Source organism: Hemibagrus wyckioides, linkage group LG11 (assembly GCF_019097595.1).
Source record: "Hemibagrus wyckioides isolate EC202008001 linkage group LG11, SWU_Hwy_1.0, whole genome shotgun sequence".
Classification (NCBI taxonomy): domain Eukaryota; kingdom Metazoa; phylum Chordata; class Actinopteri; order Siluriformes; family Bagridae; genus Hemibagrus; species Hemibagrus wyckioides.
In genome coordinates, this window is record NC_080720.1 from 32,413,352 (window position 1) to 32,430,851 (window position 17,500).

Below are 17,500 nucleotides of genomic sequence, written 5' to 3' on the forward strand. Positions count from 1 at the left end.
GAGGAAGTCACCCCCCCCCCCGAAACACACACCAAATAAATAAATAAAAAAACTTTCCTAAACTTTCACTCTTCCACCCTGATTCTCTATTAGGAAGCTCACGAGCGTGAAAGCCAAGCGCGTGCGCGCGCAACATGATCACTATGAAGAAGAAAAAATAAAATAAAATAAATGTGCCGTGGACACACCTGGAAAAAGAATGAAGTGACCAAATAAACACGTCTGACCAAATGAAGCAGGATTTCTTACCTCACTCTCGTGCAGATCCACAAAACAAAAACACAAAAACTCCACGCGCAGCTTCTTGCGTCTTTATGTCCTGGGAAGAAATAACACACGCCTCAGCAAGGAGTCTTGTTTTAAACACACTTCCTTATTTGCAGGCGATGACGCTTTCCGAAATGTAATCCAAGCGAACTACAGAACAGTGTGTTTGTGAGTGTGAGTGTGTGTGTGTGTGTTGTGATATTTCTTAATTTTAAAACTACTTTCTTATATGAAGTGTGTCATTGTGTGTTGGCATCTCTCTCTCTCTCTCTCTCTCTCTCTCTCTCCCTCTGACATAAACAGGGGCGTAGTCTGACACACCCCAGCTGCATACTTTCCCCCGCTTGGTGTCACTACGCTCACAGATGTGAGGGAATCGGCTCATTTCACCAGGAAGAGTCGATTCACTCGGCTCACAAACGACTCCTTTCAGAGATACACCGATGAAGCATAACATTATGACCACTGACCGGTGACGTGAATAAGACTGATGATCTCCTCATCATGGCACCTGTTAGTGGGTGGGATATATTAGGCAGCAAGTGAACATTTTGTCCTCAAAGTTGATGTTAGAAGCAGGAAAAATGGACATGCGTAAGGATTTGAGTGAGTTTGATGAAGGGCCAAATTGTGATGGCTAGACCACTGGATCAGAGCACCTCCAAAACTGTAGCTCTTGTGGGGTGTTCCCGGTCTGCAGTGGTCAGTATCTATCAAAAGTATCCTTTACGTCCTGTAAGCATCCTATAAGTTGTGAGGCGGGGCCCCTGGAGGACTTAAAGGATCTGCTGCTAACATCTTGGTGCCAGAAACCACAGCACACCTTCAGGGATCTAGTGGAGTCCATGTCTCTGTGGGTCAGGGCAGCAAAAGGGGGACCAACACAATATTAGGCAGGTGGTCATAATGTTATGGCTGATCAGTGTATTTTAACACTTGTGTTTTGTTCCGGTCAAAATGAATGGATACCCGAACATCATGTGCTCATTGAACATTTCATTCTAATTTTATTCTAAGTGTGATTGTTGTTATAATAACCTTCAGTGTGGCTGCGGGGATTTGTGCTCATTCATTCATTCATTCATTCATTCATTCATACATTCATTCACAAGAACCTTAATGAGATCAGACACTGATGTTGGGATGTTGAGGAGGCTCCAGGTCAGATTTCCAGTCCAGTCCAGTTCAGTTCCTGTTCATCCCAAAGGTGTTCAGTGGGGTTGAGTCAGAGTCAGGGCTCAGTGAAGGACACTCCAGTTCTCCCACCTTCTTCAAACTTCACACCATGTCTTCATGGAGCTCTGGGGTTTTTGCACAGCGGCATCATCATGCTGGAGCTGTGTTTGTTTGACTGAAAGGAAACTGTAAAGCTACAGCACACAGACTTGTAATGATCAGGGGTGCAACACAGCATATCTTCTATATTTTTTCCTAGAATACTCTGGAATATTTAAATCTGAAAACAAGACTCTAAAGTATGTAGCTGCAACATTAGCATACACTATATTGCCAAAAGTTTTGGGACGTCTGCCTTTACATGCACATGAATGTAATATGGAGTTGTCCCATCCCCTTTCCAGCTAAAGCAGCTTCAACTCTTCTGGGAAAGCTTTTCACAAAGTTTAGGAGTGTGTTTATGGGAATTTTTGACCGTTCCTCTCTAGAAGAGGCGCATTTGTGAGGTCAGGCACTGATGTTGGACGAGAAGGCCTGGCTCACAGTCTCCGCTCTAATTCATCCCAAAGGTGTTCTATCATGTTGAGGTCAGAACTCTGTGCAGGCCAGTCAAGTTCCTCCACACCAAACTCACTCATCCATGTCTTTATGGACCTTGCTTTGGTCACTGGTGTGCAGTCATGTTGGAACAGGAAGGGGTCATCCCCAAACTGTTCCCACAAAGCATGAAATTGTCCAAAATGTCTTGGTATGAAGCTGAAGCATTAAGAGTTCCTTTCACTGGAACTAAGGGGCCGAGCCCAACCCCTGAAAAACAACACCTGAATTCAATAATTTGGAGGGGCGTCCCAAAACTTTTGGCAATATAATGTAATTATCTCTCTTTTTATGCACTTATCTTTGGTCAAAATGATTATTTAAAAAAATAATAATAAATGCACATGCTTTAAACTCACTCTAAAAAAACATTCTAATGTTTATATTCATCTGATTTTGAGTGACGTCGTTTTTGGTGCACTTCCTTTTCTGACCACTTGATGGCAGCAAAACTTCCTTTTCCGGACTCGCGTGCACGCGCTTTGCCTTAAATTAGCTTCGACACTAGTTGTCTCAGAGCTTCTTTAAAGTCTAATAATATACCTCGAGGTATTTCTTAACAAGCTCTAAACATACACGCCAAAGCTATTTAATTTAATCTCATTTGCGTATAAATGGTTGGTTAATGGGAATCGCTAACGCTAATTAGCTTTCTGCTTTTCCTCCAAGCCGCCAAGAGAGAGCTGGTTTTTATAAAAGGAGAGAGAGAGAATCATTAAATTTGATAGATTTCTTTAATTGTAGCCATGTACGTTTGCAAGAAAACACACACACTGTAACACACTGTATTAAAATTGGAGCAAAAAAAGAGCAAACACAGTACTGAATTCTGGGTAAAATAATGATCAGAGTAATGTTGGTACATGATCAGGATTGAGTCTGGGTTTATCCACAGTCAGTAAGCCAATCAGCCTCAATTTTCACCGGAACTGAAGAATCTAATGTCACGAACATGCCACAGAAGTCAGTTAGCAAACATTGGGCTAACAAACAAGTCGTTTTCTGAAGCATAGAATTGTATAAAGGTGATTTTTTTAACCGAGCGATTCCATTAAAACGGCTCTCTAGCGGTGGAAAACATGTTCAGCAATCACAGTGATGATGATCAAGCCTGGCACTTATCTTCATATCGTCACAACTTCATATGTGGATTGTTTAGCTATCAACAAAATCCAAAATGCCGCTATTTCCACGTCCATGCAGCACGTGGTACTAAGCACTTAATAGTGTTCCGTATTGCAGGACACCTCAAGAGAAAACTTGACTAAAAAAAAAATCACTCAAAGAAAACACATCAGATTCGGATTAGTGTTAAAATCACGAAGTTCACAATAACAATGCGCCTCCTCAGCATGTACAGTACGTCTCGTGAATGTGCTAAAGTGCAAAAGGTGCAAATGAGCTCATTATATGTTCATGATTCATAAGATTTAGTCACCAATCAGTAGAAATAAACACTGATGAGCTCTTTTTAAGGCAGTAGAGTTGACTACTGTTGCTACACACACACACACACACACCTGCTCAACTAACAGGAAACAGTGAAGGAAATAAAACAAGGCCACATGGAATTCTGAGCTTCGTAAGGCTTAAGGTGATGAGGCTACTGAGGACTGTGTCGATTTAAATCCATCCTGAAACTTGTTCTTTAGAGACTCTGACAGAATTTGTTGACTGTTTTATTGTATTAAATTTGTTCGCTAGTCAGCTAGCTGAAAATCCCCGAATCATTAGCTAGCTCAGGAATACTCAGGTAAAACTCTTACATAAAATTCCTTGTTCATAAACTTGCCTGGCTAATATGACTGAAAAATGACAACAGTTTGATCATCACTGATGACTATATCAACAGTTAGCTTATCAGTTCCTATGACGGTTGATGTTTAGCGTCACCGAATTACGGCTAATTTCCTTTCATGTGCCCCCCCCCACCCCCGTTTGAAAGGATTGATTCGTTCCCAGAGGCAACGGATGAGGTCATGACCTCTGGTCAATCCCACAATGAAGAAAAAAAATAAACACCACCAGGGCTTGACTATAAAATCTCGCTAGTGTTCTTTACATACTATAACACTTTAATCATAACAATCTACCTGATGACTTCTGGTGACCCAGAATTACTAGAATTACCCATGACTGGGTTTAACAGTAAAAAACACGACCGTGTGAAATAAATAAAGTGTAAAGTTATCTCTCACACACGTGTCAGTAAGGAACAGTATCTCGTGCTAGCTCGGCGTCCATCTCGGTGTTGATATAGTGGGCAGTGTTTGTGTATCAACACCTTCTTCCTCGGTAGCCAGTGTTAATTCTACCCTAGTGTGGATGTGCTGGTTATTTAGTATAGCTTTAGGCGAGTCAGTAAACAAACCCGCCCTTAACTTACTCCCCCTTCCCCCTCCCCCCACACGACATGGTCCTGGCAGATGCCCAGCACCTTCGATTTCATTTGCTGTACCGTGATTCGAGCATCACTTCACCCACGAAGACTTTTGACAGCACTAGTACATTATTACATACTATCCATCATACTTAACATAGGAATCTATATAAATATATACATTAGAGAGGAATAAATATAATAATCTCAGTTCAGTTCAGTCATAAACAGAAGGTGCATGCTGGGATTGATGTTTAGATGATGGGGGATGTAATCAGTGCAAACCAGCTGGGTCTTCAGACAGGGTGGGGTGTGTGTGTGTGTTTGTGTGTGTGTGTTTTGGAAATGGAGGAAGGGGTGTTATTAGTGAACCACTGCAGTCTTCAAATCAATGCTTAGTGTCCCCAGTCACACTCTCTGACACGCCCTACATGACCTCACCTCCTGGAAGAATTGTAAGAATGTGTAAAATCAGTCAGAAGTGTGGTCATGTTTATCTCCAGTCACTTCACAACCTGGCTGGCGGCCTTGTCCGGCCAATCGAAACTGACTTTATAAATGAGATGATTAGCGTAAACCGCCCCGGTGATGACGGACATGAAGCTAATCATTAACCGGCTCTGAGAGACTGTTATGGTTGTTGCTCATGTCCTCAGAAGAACATTAGCACTATCAAGGTCTTGTTATTTGTGACGGTTAAATTGTACACTTGTTAACTTTTATAATTTAATTTTATTTATTATATAATTATTATATAATTTATAATTTAGCTTTATTAAACAAAATAACAAGACCTGAATGACCCGAGACCTGAAGAATACAGTCTCTCATCATTGGCTTTTTTTTTTTGTTGTTGCATGAATTCTTACATTTTTGTAAGATTTAAGTTTTTCGGTTTGTTATAACCACATGGTCCGTTCACCTGTTTTGTTCAGTAAGCTTTCGTTAGGAGACAACGTAGCCGCGGAGTATCTTCAGACAGCATTGCGTCTTTGATTAGCGCAGGATCCGTATTCGGACGGAATCAGTTTCATCACTCAGAGTGGAAAATTCCATCACAAAATTTTCGCCCTGATAACTTCAGTCACACCCGAATCATAACCCCCCCAACCCCCAATTTTAGTCTTCAGAGTAGCTTTTATACATGTAGCTTAAAATTTCTGGAAAATGACCAAAATCTAATTTGATTGGATGATGAAGTCCTGTCCTTAGTTAAGCTTTTTTTTCTTTTTTTTACCACAGCAGGTGTAAAACCTAACCTTATTTCAGCATAGGATATAAAATCACAATTACGATCTTCTGTAAGTGAACTGGTTCAAAAGGAAAAAACAAACCCCTCACTCGTCCTGGTTTCATTCATAACCCCCTGGACCCGAGAGCTTTTAATACAAAGACACCAGCGGAGGAACCCTACATCATCCAAACACAGCACAGTGACAAAGCAAACAGAGCTTTTTGTTAATCTGTCGTTAGAAACGGTTGTAACTTTACCCACGATCCTGAGGCTGTACCACCAGAAGAATGTGAAAAACAGAGAAATTGTGTTTAATAATGATTAAAATCTAAATCCAGTGCACCCTGTCCATCCGTGTACGCTGCCTTCAAATAATTTTCTTTCATTTCATTGTGAATTGAATCAACTGTTGGAAGTGAGCCAATTAGCTGTTTAGCTAACGTTAACCAACCAATGTTAATTGAAATGCAAAATAACATCAGCTCACATTATGAATCTTTTTTTAAAAAAACAAACAAAAAAAGAAATCAACAAAGTTGCTTAACATTTTGCCATGTCACCTTGTGGATTTTTAAAATGTACACTTTAGTGATCTAAGTTATCAAAACATTATGCGGTAATCTTTCACTGACCCTGTTTTTGACACGTGTTACCCAGGAACAATGGTGGATGTGTAATTGTAATTTTATTCATATTTTAATAGAAAATAACTTTCTCTTTCTCTAGGTACCAAGAAATAAATTTCCATATTGAACTGAAAAACTGAAAAATGAAAGCATCGTACACAAATCTCCGTCCAGCCAATTCATAATCTCCCGCTGATATACTGCTTCCTCGCATAAACACGGGCTACGCGGAGATGTCTACAGTATGTTGTGTACAAAACAGCAGTATAAAAATAAATATATATTTCGAATCTTTTCCATTATTTGTCAATCAGTAGCACCGTGAAAACAGCAGCAACAGACATCAATCACACAGAAGAAGTCATCACTTTCCATAACCTCCTTTCTAAGACAATCCTGTAAATGCTAAGAGGCGCTGCTAATAATGAGTTGAAGCTTGTCGGGTCTGAGTGCTTTGCAAATAAGATTTCTTTTAAAGCCCACTCCAGCTTCTCATTATTAGCAAAGCTAGCAAAGAAAGGAAGTTCTATCTGCCACAAGAACCTGCCCATTACTTCGACTCTAACAATAAATAAAGAACTAGCAATCATCATTTCTAATTAACTCTTTGATTCACTCTGAGCACTTTCTAACATTTCTAGCCTTTTCTGTACAATTCTATCCGGCTATAATCCTGGCAAGTCTGCCATGGACCTGTGCTTGCACCGGCCCATATTCCACTACCTCTCCATCCACAGTGATGGTCCCTTTGGGTGAATAGGGCTCTAGTCTTAGTGCCCGCACTTTAACGTACACCACAAAGGGGCAGTTTGTATTCAAGTGGGTACCTTTCTCCATGGCCAGGAAAAGTCGCAAGAGGGCTTGACGTGAGATTCCTGCTTTAACGTAGATCAGGTGTATAATTCCATCCTCCAGTCTGGATGCAGGGGCAGCTATCAAGTCTTCAGCAAGGTGGGACTGGTACACTGCCATCACCAGAACAAAATCCTCCTCCTTGACCACGGTCCAGTGTGTTGGTACAGGCTGGTCCAAGGGTACAAGGAGGGAATCAGGGGGACCTCGCATGGTCACTGGTGTCTCGTTGGTCCAGATGGGTTTGTGGGCATTGTTGGAATTGCAAGAATTGTGCAAGTGATGATTTTGACAATTCGAGTTCCTCGAATGAACTGAGGATGAGTTGGACCCATCAGTTAAGGACATTGTTGATGAAGATGTGCTTGGAAGGGCTTGAGATTCCTCAGCAGGAAGGTACGCCAGCTTCCCTTTATATATTCTCAGTGAGGTGAGGCGCACTAGAGTCCCCATGGTAAAGCGAGCCGCTCCCACGTGGCGGTACTTCTCGCTCTCGATGTCCACATCAGCCACAAAGCCCCAGGCGAGGGACAGGAAGGAGAACAGATGCTGGTTGGATGCCAGGCAGACTGAAGTGAGGTCCAGATGTGACACCAGGCCTTTACACAACATGAAGCCACAGCTCACTAGCAGCTCCTCACCAGACAACGGCTGTGACCTGAGACAGAAAAAATGAATGCGTGTTTTAATAAAAGTAATAAAGGTTCGCAGACCTGACCCAAAGGGGGGATTACTGCTTTATTATTCCCTTTAGAGGAATAACAGAGATTGGCTCTTGAACCTTAACGGACAAATGCTGACCCACTGACCATATATCTGACACCCCAGACTTCAGTATATATTTTTTAATCTGTTTTCCCTTCTTATAAATAAAGTGTCATGCTTTTCCTGTACAAAATCCCATCCTGCATCGTCCAGAACCTGCTAAAAACACAAAACACAGATTCAGCCAACAGCCTGAGAACAAAGAGACTCTGCCCTATGGAGGAACAACCTCCTTATTTGTCCATCAAGCCAACAGTCTGCCTCAGGGGCAATTAGAACAATCTCCTTGGGGTTCCACTCAGACTGTCTTCACAATGTCGTCAGCTGATTTATTTAAGCCTCCACGAAGTGCCGGCTTTATTATTTAATGTTCTCCACCTTGTATTGCTAATAAATAATGAATCTGACCATTTAGTATATTCATTCATATTCATATTCTGAGTAAAACCAAAGGCGAAGAGCTGCGAGCTGTAAATATGAGCTCCTGCTTTGTTTGTTTGTCTTTTGATTTGAAATCTGCAGACGTTTCCAATGCAGTAATTATCTTGCTGCCAACTGCGTGTGAGACGTATAGCATTGAGATAATGCAACTTAGCTGTAGAGGTTCGTACTATATTAACATAATATGATTATTACCTGAACCAAGGATCACAGTAGAAGATAGTAGATATTATTGATCCCACAGTCCCAAGTGTGTCATATTTTTCCCCCCACATCCTCCGATAGCTTTTAAATCCAGTGCGAGTCTTACCCGTTGTAGTAGTGTATCGACGCAGCGAGAGCATTCCCTGAACCTCCAGGCAGCACACCGAGAGGCGTCTGGATGGCTTTCTCCCAGTCTTCCCTCTCCATGAGCCCGTTCACAACCTGCGGATATAACATCAGAAGACACGCTGTAGGTGTCAGGATTAAACCAGACCAAACATGCTAACGTGCATTCCAACAGATTCCATATGAACTGTAGACTTTAGAGGAAGTGTGGAGCTTTGGAAATGTTGTCTACTACATGAAAGATCTTACATACTGGTCAGTTTGTTCCAGTAATTTACATATTACTCAATGATTTACAAATAAACTGTCATCCATCAACTAACAAGGTGATTTTTGATTATATTTATAAGAAATAAATCACTGGATTTACATTAAACTTTGACTCTAAAGTGAACTTCCATGGCTTCTGCCATATTAGGAAATTTCAGCATCTTCAGAGATGCTACGATGTTCACTATATTACTATGTGAACTATAAGTATAGCAGTATTTAAACGTTTTGTGGAAACAAGGTAAACATGTAAGCGCTCAGCAAGCTAATCCAGCAGTGAGTTCTTACAGAAATTTCTCCTCATATGACATCCATCTAAACCTGCCAGTTTCTGCACATTCCTGAGCCAGCCTCGGGGCACAGGGATGCGTCTGTTTGCTGAGGTTTACTTGGCGAGCGCGTGGAGTAGCTACGGACTGAGGAATGTGCTGACGGTGATCTGACCTCAAACAGCAGCCCGTCTCCGGACATGATGACCACGGCGTCCCATTGAGAGAGGTCGGCTTCTCGTACCAGCTCGCGGGCGTGGTTCTGATGCTCTGAGAACGGATGTGAAAGATGGCGTTAAGGCTGTAAGCTGTCAGGTGTTTCAGGTTTAGATAAAAAAAGACATAATTAACAGAAAATGTGGAAAGTTGGGAAGATTTGGATGTGAATTTGTTAGAAAAATGGGTCTCAACAACAAACCCACCAATAGGGGGCGTTACCTGGTGTCTATCTTTGCTAAAAACCACCAAAAGCCATTTTGGATAAACTCAATGTTAAAAGCTAGCATTAAATGTTGGCATGAGGAAGGATGTAAAAGATTTTTCTTTTTTCAGAAGTATTTCCTCATTTTGGGACCTTTCAAATGTTGCTAGAGTTTGTTAACAAGAAAAATCTAAAATGGCTAAACATCTCCAGATGAGAGAACTAACAACAGACCTCATTTTAGCAACATGCCTTCCTATACATGACATCATACATGATTTGTTAGCGCTGCTTGGACACGTCAGCTATCATCTCACAGATCTGCGAGCTTTCAGTAGCACTTTCTCTTATCTCACTAATGCCCCTCATTTGTCCCAAAACATCACATGCCAAGCCTTGATCTTTCTCAGCTTGTTATGTCTCAGTGAGCGGGGCTCGCCGATGAGGGCGATTACGGTTTATTCTGCTACAGCTGCGAAGTAACATCAAGGCCCCTTGAGGGAGGCATCAGATTCTCCTCCCTTTCCGTTGTCATGCCCCTGTGAAGGCAGGTGGGGAATTGATATGGCCTTTATCAGTCCTGTCACATCACATTTCCTTATACAGAGCCACTGCAATGGGAAACTCAAGCCAGAGGAAGTTGAGAAAGCGGCCGGGTGACAGGAAAACGAGCGCAGGCTACTGAAAGTGGGTCAGGGACTAGATAAGTATCATTAAAAAGTTCCTCCTTGTCTGTAGCCATTGTGTTCGGTGCAGTATCGGTTTCGAGGTAATCCCATCACCTGGGATTTGTGACTTCCTGCACTTCTTTGAGCAGAGGGATTTCAGGTCCTGAATGCGAATGACTTCATTTACTACACTTATTTGTTTGGGACACGCTTTTATCCGAGGAAAGCTAATGTTTTGGCTTGGAACAACATTGGTAGCTACACAATCCCAGCTTTGCAAAGGACTGAGGTATTTTATGTGCAAGGTCAACTAGCTAGCTAGCTATAAGCTTACGAGTTTTGTTTTGTGATAAACATTTCCAGGTTTTAGCTAGCTAATATTACTGGGGTATTTGATGTGTCAGGACATCTAGCTAGTTAGCTATATGCTAGTTATGTGAAGGATGACTTCCCTTTCTCTTAGCTGTTCTGTAGTTCTGGCTTGAAAATTAAGGCCCTGGGCTACCAATCAGAAGGTTTGGAGAACAAGCCTCAGAACTACCAAGCTACCCTTGAGCAAGGCCCTGAACCCTACAGGGGTGGGTCATATACCTCTGACCCCAGCTTCCTAAGGACCTAGAGCAAACCAAGAAACAAATTTTATGTGACATTCTTTATTTCTAAAGGGCAAGAAAACCAACCCTTGTCAAAGTTGATATAATTTTTATAAACCACAGCCTCAGAACCGTCTGAAACGTGGCAGCCGAATGCACCAGAGAAGAAAGGTTCTAGCTGGTCAAAAGGTATTCTTTTCTTTTAAAAAAAGTTCAACCTTGATATTGCTAAGCAGGACACTGTGTCTCCTTTAGCTCATGAGCTACATCCATCACACAAAATTTAGAAGAAGGGGTGCCAAAATTTATGAAATACCACTCCAATAAGCAAGCAGGAAGCAGAGGCTCAGACTGTTGCTTAAACACAGACTCACACTGAGGCTCAAGGCTCAGGGTTTTTTGTGATTCTGCCAAACAAATTGTAAGACAATGATCCTAATAGCGAACGATGATTAGCAAATACCCAAAGGGCAAGGAAACAGATAAAAGCTGACCGGTGCTGGAAGTAATAAGAACATCTGAGAAGTTTAGAAGGTTGGTATCATGTCTACGCTACGCTACACGCTATGTTTAAGAAAGGAAGATTCCCAAAATGTTGTTCTTTTATAGAGGCATTTGTACAAGCATGCTTTTGGGAAAATGAGCATTTGCTAAAGCAGTGCTAATGTGAAAAAGGACAATCATCAGAAATGTCTAATTTCCTGGCTAATAAATATTTCAACACTGAACACAGCATGAAGAGACTCATTACTGTACAGAATAACAGCTGTGCTCCAAAAAACCCACTTCATCATGCTTAACTAGCTAGCTACACAAATATATCACATCCAAGTATGATGAATTTCATTGCTAGCTGGCTAGAAAGCTAATACCGTTGTCAGATAGCGACGGTCTTCTGCTTAAACTAGCATGAGGAGTTTCAAAATAAATCTAAATTTGTTCCATCTGAAAGATAACAGCTGTTTATTATTACTTTTCACTCCTGTCTTCAGCCATCATTTAGCATATCTAGCATAGTTATTTATTATGCTATTAGCTACCATTAACTTTGAACATTTTTAAGACTAGCTTATTAGCGGGCTGTGGTATCGTGCAATAATGATGATTTTCTTTTCCTATTTGTTTGGTGATAAACATTTCCAGCTATGATTAGCTAGCTAATATTACTGAGGTATATTATGTGCAAGAACAACTAACCAGCTAGCTATATGCTAGTTATGTGAATGATAATTTCCTCTTCTATTAGCTGACTAGCTTTGTTCGCTATAATTAGCTAGCTAATATTACTTAGGTATATTATGTGCAAGGACAACCAGTTAGCTAGCTACATGCCAGTTATGTGAATGATGATTTCCTTTTCTCTTAGCGGACTAGCTTTGTTTAGTCATAAACATTTCCAGCTATATTTAGCAAGCTAATATTACTGAGGTATGTTATGTGCAAAGACAACTAGCTCGCTAGCTATATGATAATTATTTGAATGGTGGTTTCCTATTCTCTTAGCTGACTAGCTTTGTTTGGTGATAAGCATTTCCAGCTATAATTAGCTAGCTAATATTACAGAGGTATTTTATGTGAAAAGACATCTAGCTAGCTAGCTAGCTATATGCTAGTTATGTGAATGATGATTTCCTTTTCTCTTAGCAGACTAGCTTTGTTAGAGCTGACCCACTAGCTGTGAATGTTTGGCGAGATATTATTTTAGCTCTTTAGCTAGCTGTGTGTTAGGAATGTGATTGTCTCAGACTAAAGATTGGCCATTTCCCTCACAGTTAGCTGATGTGAGTCTCACTGTAGCCTGCAGCTCTCAAAGGGAATGGAAAGTGCTGCTATTCTAGAGGCAAGTGAAAAAAAAAGTCACATCCTCACTGACCACCAAAAAATGTCACAGTTTTACCTCAGAGTTTGTGTTTGCTAGCGAGCTCTGAGTCAGCCTCGAGGCTGCTGAGGGTTTCAGATTCGGATGAATGAGCCTAAATAAACCAAACCGTTAATTGAAAGGGTTAATAAACCATTATATAACCCTGACTTTGGGTCAGGAGCTACACGATGAGTGGCTGCCATTTCAGCGTGTCATATTAGCGATGTCAGCAGAGTTACTTTTTAGAGAAATAGCAAGTAAGATGTTTCATTTTTAACCCAAAGGATAATATATAGTTTATATTTGGAGACAAAAATTAGCTAATTTATGCTAACATTAGTGAGATCCATAGCGGCATCATTAATGAAGTTAAGCTAATTTTGCAGTGTCTGTGTTGTAGCTAATGTCTGTTGTATAAAGCATCTATGGTGTCATTTGTAGCATTGCTAATAAACTCTCTCTCTTTCTCTCGCTCTCTCCCACTCTCTCCCTTTCTCTCTCTCTCTCTCCCTAATTCATCATGTTTAAACAGTGTGATGGTCAGTGTGCTAGTGTCGTCAAACCTAAAACAGAGGGAACAAACAGAACCACTCGAATCTCTCTCGCTGTTTCTCTCTCTCTCTCTCTCTCTCGTTCTTCTTTATTCTCACACTCAGAGTTTTTGCATTTGTCTCTTCTCTCTCCCCCTCTGTCATTCATACATTTAATCTCTCTCTCTCTCGCTCTCTCTCTCTGTTAATTTTCTGACTGATTTACCTACTAAATTAGCTTAGAATTAAACATACAGCTCATAGATTTGAATAGATTTCATTTTCTTTGGAGAAACAAACAAGCAAACAAATAAATACTATCTCTCTTCCTGTCTTCTTTAATGGTTCTTTCTTTTCTAGGTATCTAGATTGGATTCCTTTCTGACAGGAAATCATTCTGCTGCCTGGCCATCCACACAGTGTGTGTGTGCATGAGAGAGAGAGAGAGAGAGAGAGAGAGATGGATGGAGTGAAATAGCAGAAATAAAAGGGGTAATTTGCTATTCTGAGTAAAACAAGACTTGTTTGGACTCAGTTACGCTGCAGAATGACTTAGGATTAACCTCTCATCACACACACACACACACTCAGAGCAGAGCCTGGATTAGACAAAGAGTTGCTTTACTATGCAGCAGAGCTCAGGTCAGTGTTACTGTGTCCCTGCTCGGTGTTGTGTATGAGTGCGATGTCCAGTCCGGTCTGCAGGACAGTGTCTAACTGTCAGTGTGTCTCAGAAACACAGGCACACAACAAGCGCTGACTGAAAACATGACCGCTTCTCTGTGAACTCCAAACTCCATGAGCTCTGAGATTTACACAGCCTCACAGCTCCAGAGCACTCCATGGAAGATTCCAGTGTAAAATAACTCCATTAGCTTTCATCTCTGAGACCGGCTCAGGGTTTGTCTTTCTTTGATCGTTAGTAAAAAAAAATGCACCTGAAAGACCTGCCAAAGGTAAAACAGCCTTCAGGAACAATGACAGGAAGCAAATTCCTGACCAATCACAGAGCAGCCAGGAATGCAAGCAAATCTGCTGCATGGGAAAATGTTTGCAATGTAAAACCAATGGATTAGCCAACTGAATCTTATGTGTCAATCTTTTGGGTCAAACTGACCGATTTGTCTTTATACTCATGTATGAATCAAATATAAATATCAGTCATCTATAAATGACCAATCGTGTGCAGTTTGTAGTGTGTATTTATACTTAGCCATGGCCACAAACCTGAACAAAAAGCAAAGCATGACTAAAATGTGACTAATGAGAACCTCCCTAGCATGGCATGCACTAAATCTTCCTTTAATGGCGCTCGGCTAACAAAGACGCACGCTAACTCCTCCCACTTTTTTTAGGGTGCCGTTACTTTTGCGCTCTCTCTCTGTCTGTGTGTGTTTCTGTCTCTCATTTCTAATCTTCTTCTTTTTCTCTCTCTTTTTATCCTTGTTCCTCTCTCTCTCTCTCTCTCTCTCTCTCACTGTGGACACCCCTCCAAATCATTCAGGTGTTGTTTTTCAGGTCTTAGTTCCAGTGAAAGGAACTCTTAACTCATACCAAGACATTTTGGACTATTTCATGCTCTTTGTGGGAACAGTTTGGGGATGACCCCTTCCTGTTCCAACATGACTGCTGACCAGTGCACAAAGCAAGGTCCATAAAGACATGGATGAGTGAGTTTGGTGTGGAGGAACTTCACAGAGTCCTGACCTCAACCCCATAGAACACCTTTGGGATGAATTAGAGCGGAGACTGCGAGCCAGACCTTCTCATCCAACATCAGTGCCTGACCTCACAAATGCGCTTCTAGAGGATTGGTCAAAAATTCCAATAAACACACTCCTAAACCTTGTGGAAAGCCTTCCCAGAAGAGTTGAAGCTGTTATAGCTGCAAAGGGCGAGACAACTCCATATTACATTCATGTGCATGTAAAAGCATCCCAAAGATGTCCCAAAACTTTTGGCAACATAGTGTATGTGTGTTAAACTAGCTAGCTAGCAACAACGTGTAGAAATAAAAATAAATAATAATAAAATATTATTAAAATATTTCAGTGTGTGTTTTCACCTGTGACCTGAAGTGTGTACGTGATGTCGGCTTCCTCTAGCATGTGCTGCACGTGGTTGTTGAAGAGAGCCAGGGCCTGACCTTTACCGCTCTGAGGATTTATCAGGACCAGGAACCTGCGAGGTCTCCTCACCTCAGGACACACACCACCTGACAGAGAGACAGACAGGTACAGTGTCATTCCTGGAGTGCCACAGACGTGCTGAAACACGCAAACTGATACCAAAAACGTCATTAAAAGAAATCACTGGAAGGAACATGCGGGAATGTTTGGAATATCTTCTCCATCTCGTCACCTCTGTTTTGAAAAAAAAGAAAAGAAAAAAAAAAAGAGGTGTGTGTGAAACGCAGGCTATTATTCCATCCTTCCTCGGTATGCAGATGGAAAGTAAACAAAACCCCACCGCTGCTGTTTTTGTCCTGTTAAATCGGTCTCCTTTTCTCACAATGTAGTTCATTTCCTTCTGAGTACAACAAAGCTCATAATTATTGGCACCCCAAGAAATTCCTATGACCAAAAATATATTCTAAGTGACACACATTAATATTTAACTTTCTTACGTTCGCTTGAGAGTTCAGGAATTCTCATCATCTGCAACTGGTCATATATGACTTCCTGTTACACTGCCGTGGAAATCTGACGTGACTCAATGACCAAAAAATTAGGAAATGTAAGCAATTGTGTCACGAAATATACAATTACACACAACAATGACTAAATCTATCAGTGACTTTAAAAACAAACAGCTAAAAAATATTAATTTATGAATTTATTAAATAAATGAATTAATTTAAAGTTAATTTATTTGTGAATATATATTAATTTATTTAAAATGAATTTATACTATATTATATTAATATATTATTTTATTTATATGACCTGAATATATATTTTTCCCTTTAAGCTTCAATTTTAAATAGTGTTTCTTACTGTCTTCCCATAATTACCACATAATTTTACATTATTTGAAATATTTCAATTATTATTCTTTATTTTTTTATAGTTACATTATTATTTTTCTTCTTTTATAAATTAATTTTTTCCCCTTTATTTATTTATATTTATTATTAAGATGCTATATAAATAAAATGTATTATTGTTATTATTATTTTGATAACAACAATCCATTTGGACACCATGCCAATTAAAAAAAATAATAATCCTATATTAAATTAAACATCGAATTTCTTTTTCATGTTCATTGATAGGGTGCCAATATTTATGGTGGCATCTAAGGAAACTGGCCATATAACACAAAGGACACCTCGTTGCTGTGATGGGATCAGGTCCAAACTCAAATCCCAGCGTGAGAACCGCATCCACCAACGGAACCCCGGCGTTCCACACACACAGAACTGGAAGGAATCGGATCACGTCGTGCTCCTCGGACTCGCCGGCTCTCGTTAAGCGAGCGCTAATCATCAGGTTGCCCCGGAGCGACCTGTGAGGCAAATGAATGGGGTATTTGGTGGACGTCAAACGCCTCCTCGTTAAAACCTGGCCTCCTGGAGAGAGCCAGGGGAATCCAAACACTCAGTAATGATGTTTGAGGAAGTCTTTAAACAAAAGCGGCTTGATTTGTAAGGAATCAGAAATTATTAAGTTAAGTTGGCTTTATTTGTCACTTATACATTACTGCACAGTGAAATTCTTTCTTCGTATATCCCATCCTTGGAGGCTTGGGGTCAGAGCGCAGAGTCAGCTATGATGCGGTGCCCCTGGAGCGGAGTGGGTTGGGAGCCTTGCGCAAGGGCCCGGTGGTGGCAGCGTGGCACTGCTGGGGCTCGAACCCCGATCTTCTGGTCAATGACCCAGAGCCTTAACCACTTGAGCTACCACCGCCCCGATCTGAGAAGCTTCCATCACTGTGGCATCCAGACGCCTGGGGCTAAGCTATGAAACTGTTCCGTATTTAATGCTGGATGTGTTTTATATAAAATGTTTTTCTGTCCTAAAAAAAACAACAACCCCAAAAAAGGTCAATAATGTGAACGTAACACTGACACCAAGTGCAGCTGAATTCTGGGTTCTGATCCGTCAGAAATGTTATCTTAAAGCTTTATATTAATGTTATAGTTTCTATGGTAACTGCTTGTTCACATCATTGATATTGTATAACGTTTTCTGTAAGAAGATATTTATCTAGCATTTATT

The 17,500-nt window shown here is 40.8% G+C and overlaps 2 protein-coding genes across 4 annotated transcripts in view; both read right to left on the reverse strand.

Annotated features, from left to right (window-relative positions):
• Nucleotides 1–531, reverse strand: part of tmbim1a (transmembrane BAX inhibitor motif containing 1a) — a 15,273-nt gene extending 14,742 nt beyond the window's left edge. For both annotated transcript variants that reach the window (XM_058402029.1, XM_058402030.1), the window contains exon 1: nucleotides 250–531. The gene's annotated coding sequence lies outside the window, so the exon portion shown is untranslated. The remainder of the gene's footprint in view (nucleotides 1–249) is intronic.
• Nucleotides 532–695: 164 nt separating this feature from the next.
• LOC131361111 (sphingosine kinase 1-like) overlaps nucleotides 696–17,500 on the reverse strand; it is a 26,194-nt gene continuing 9,389 nt past the window's right edge. Inside the window, exons 2-5 of one of the 2 annotated variants that reach the window (XM_058402027.1) lie at nucleotides 15,346–15,495; nucleotides 9,383–9,477; nucleotides 8,649–8,764; nucleotides 2,696–7,790 (exon numbers count right to left, since the gene is read on the reverse strand). In XM_058402027.1, the coding sequence (XP_058258010.1) occupies nucleotides 6,938–7,790; nucleotides 8,649–8,764; nucleotides 9,383–9,477; nucleotides 15,346–15,495 (1,214 nt within the window). In that variant the 3' untranslated portion in view covers nucleotides 2,696–6,937. Of the gene's footprint in view, nucleotides 7,791–8,648; nucleotides 8,765–9,382; nucleotides 9,478–15,345; nucleotides 15,496–17,500 lie in introns of both variants that reach the window. The other variant, XM_058402028.1, reaches the window with a different exon arrangement.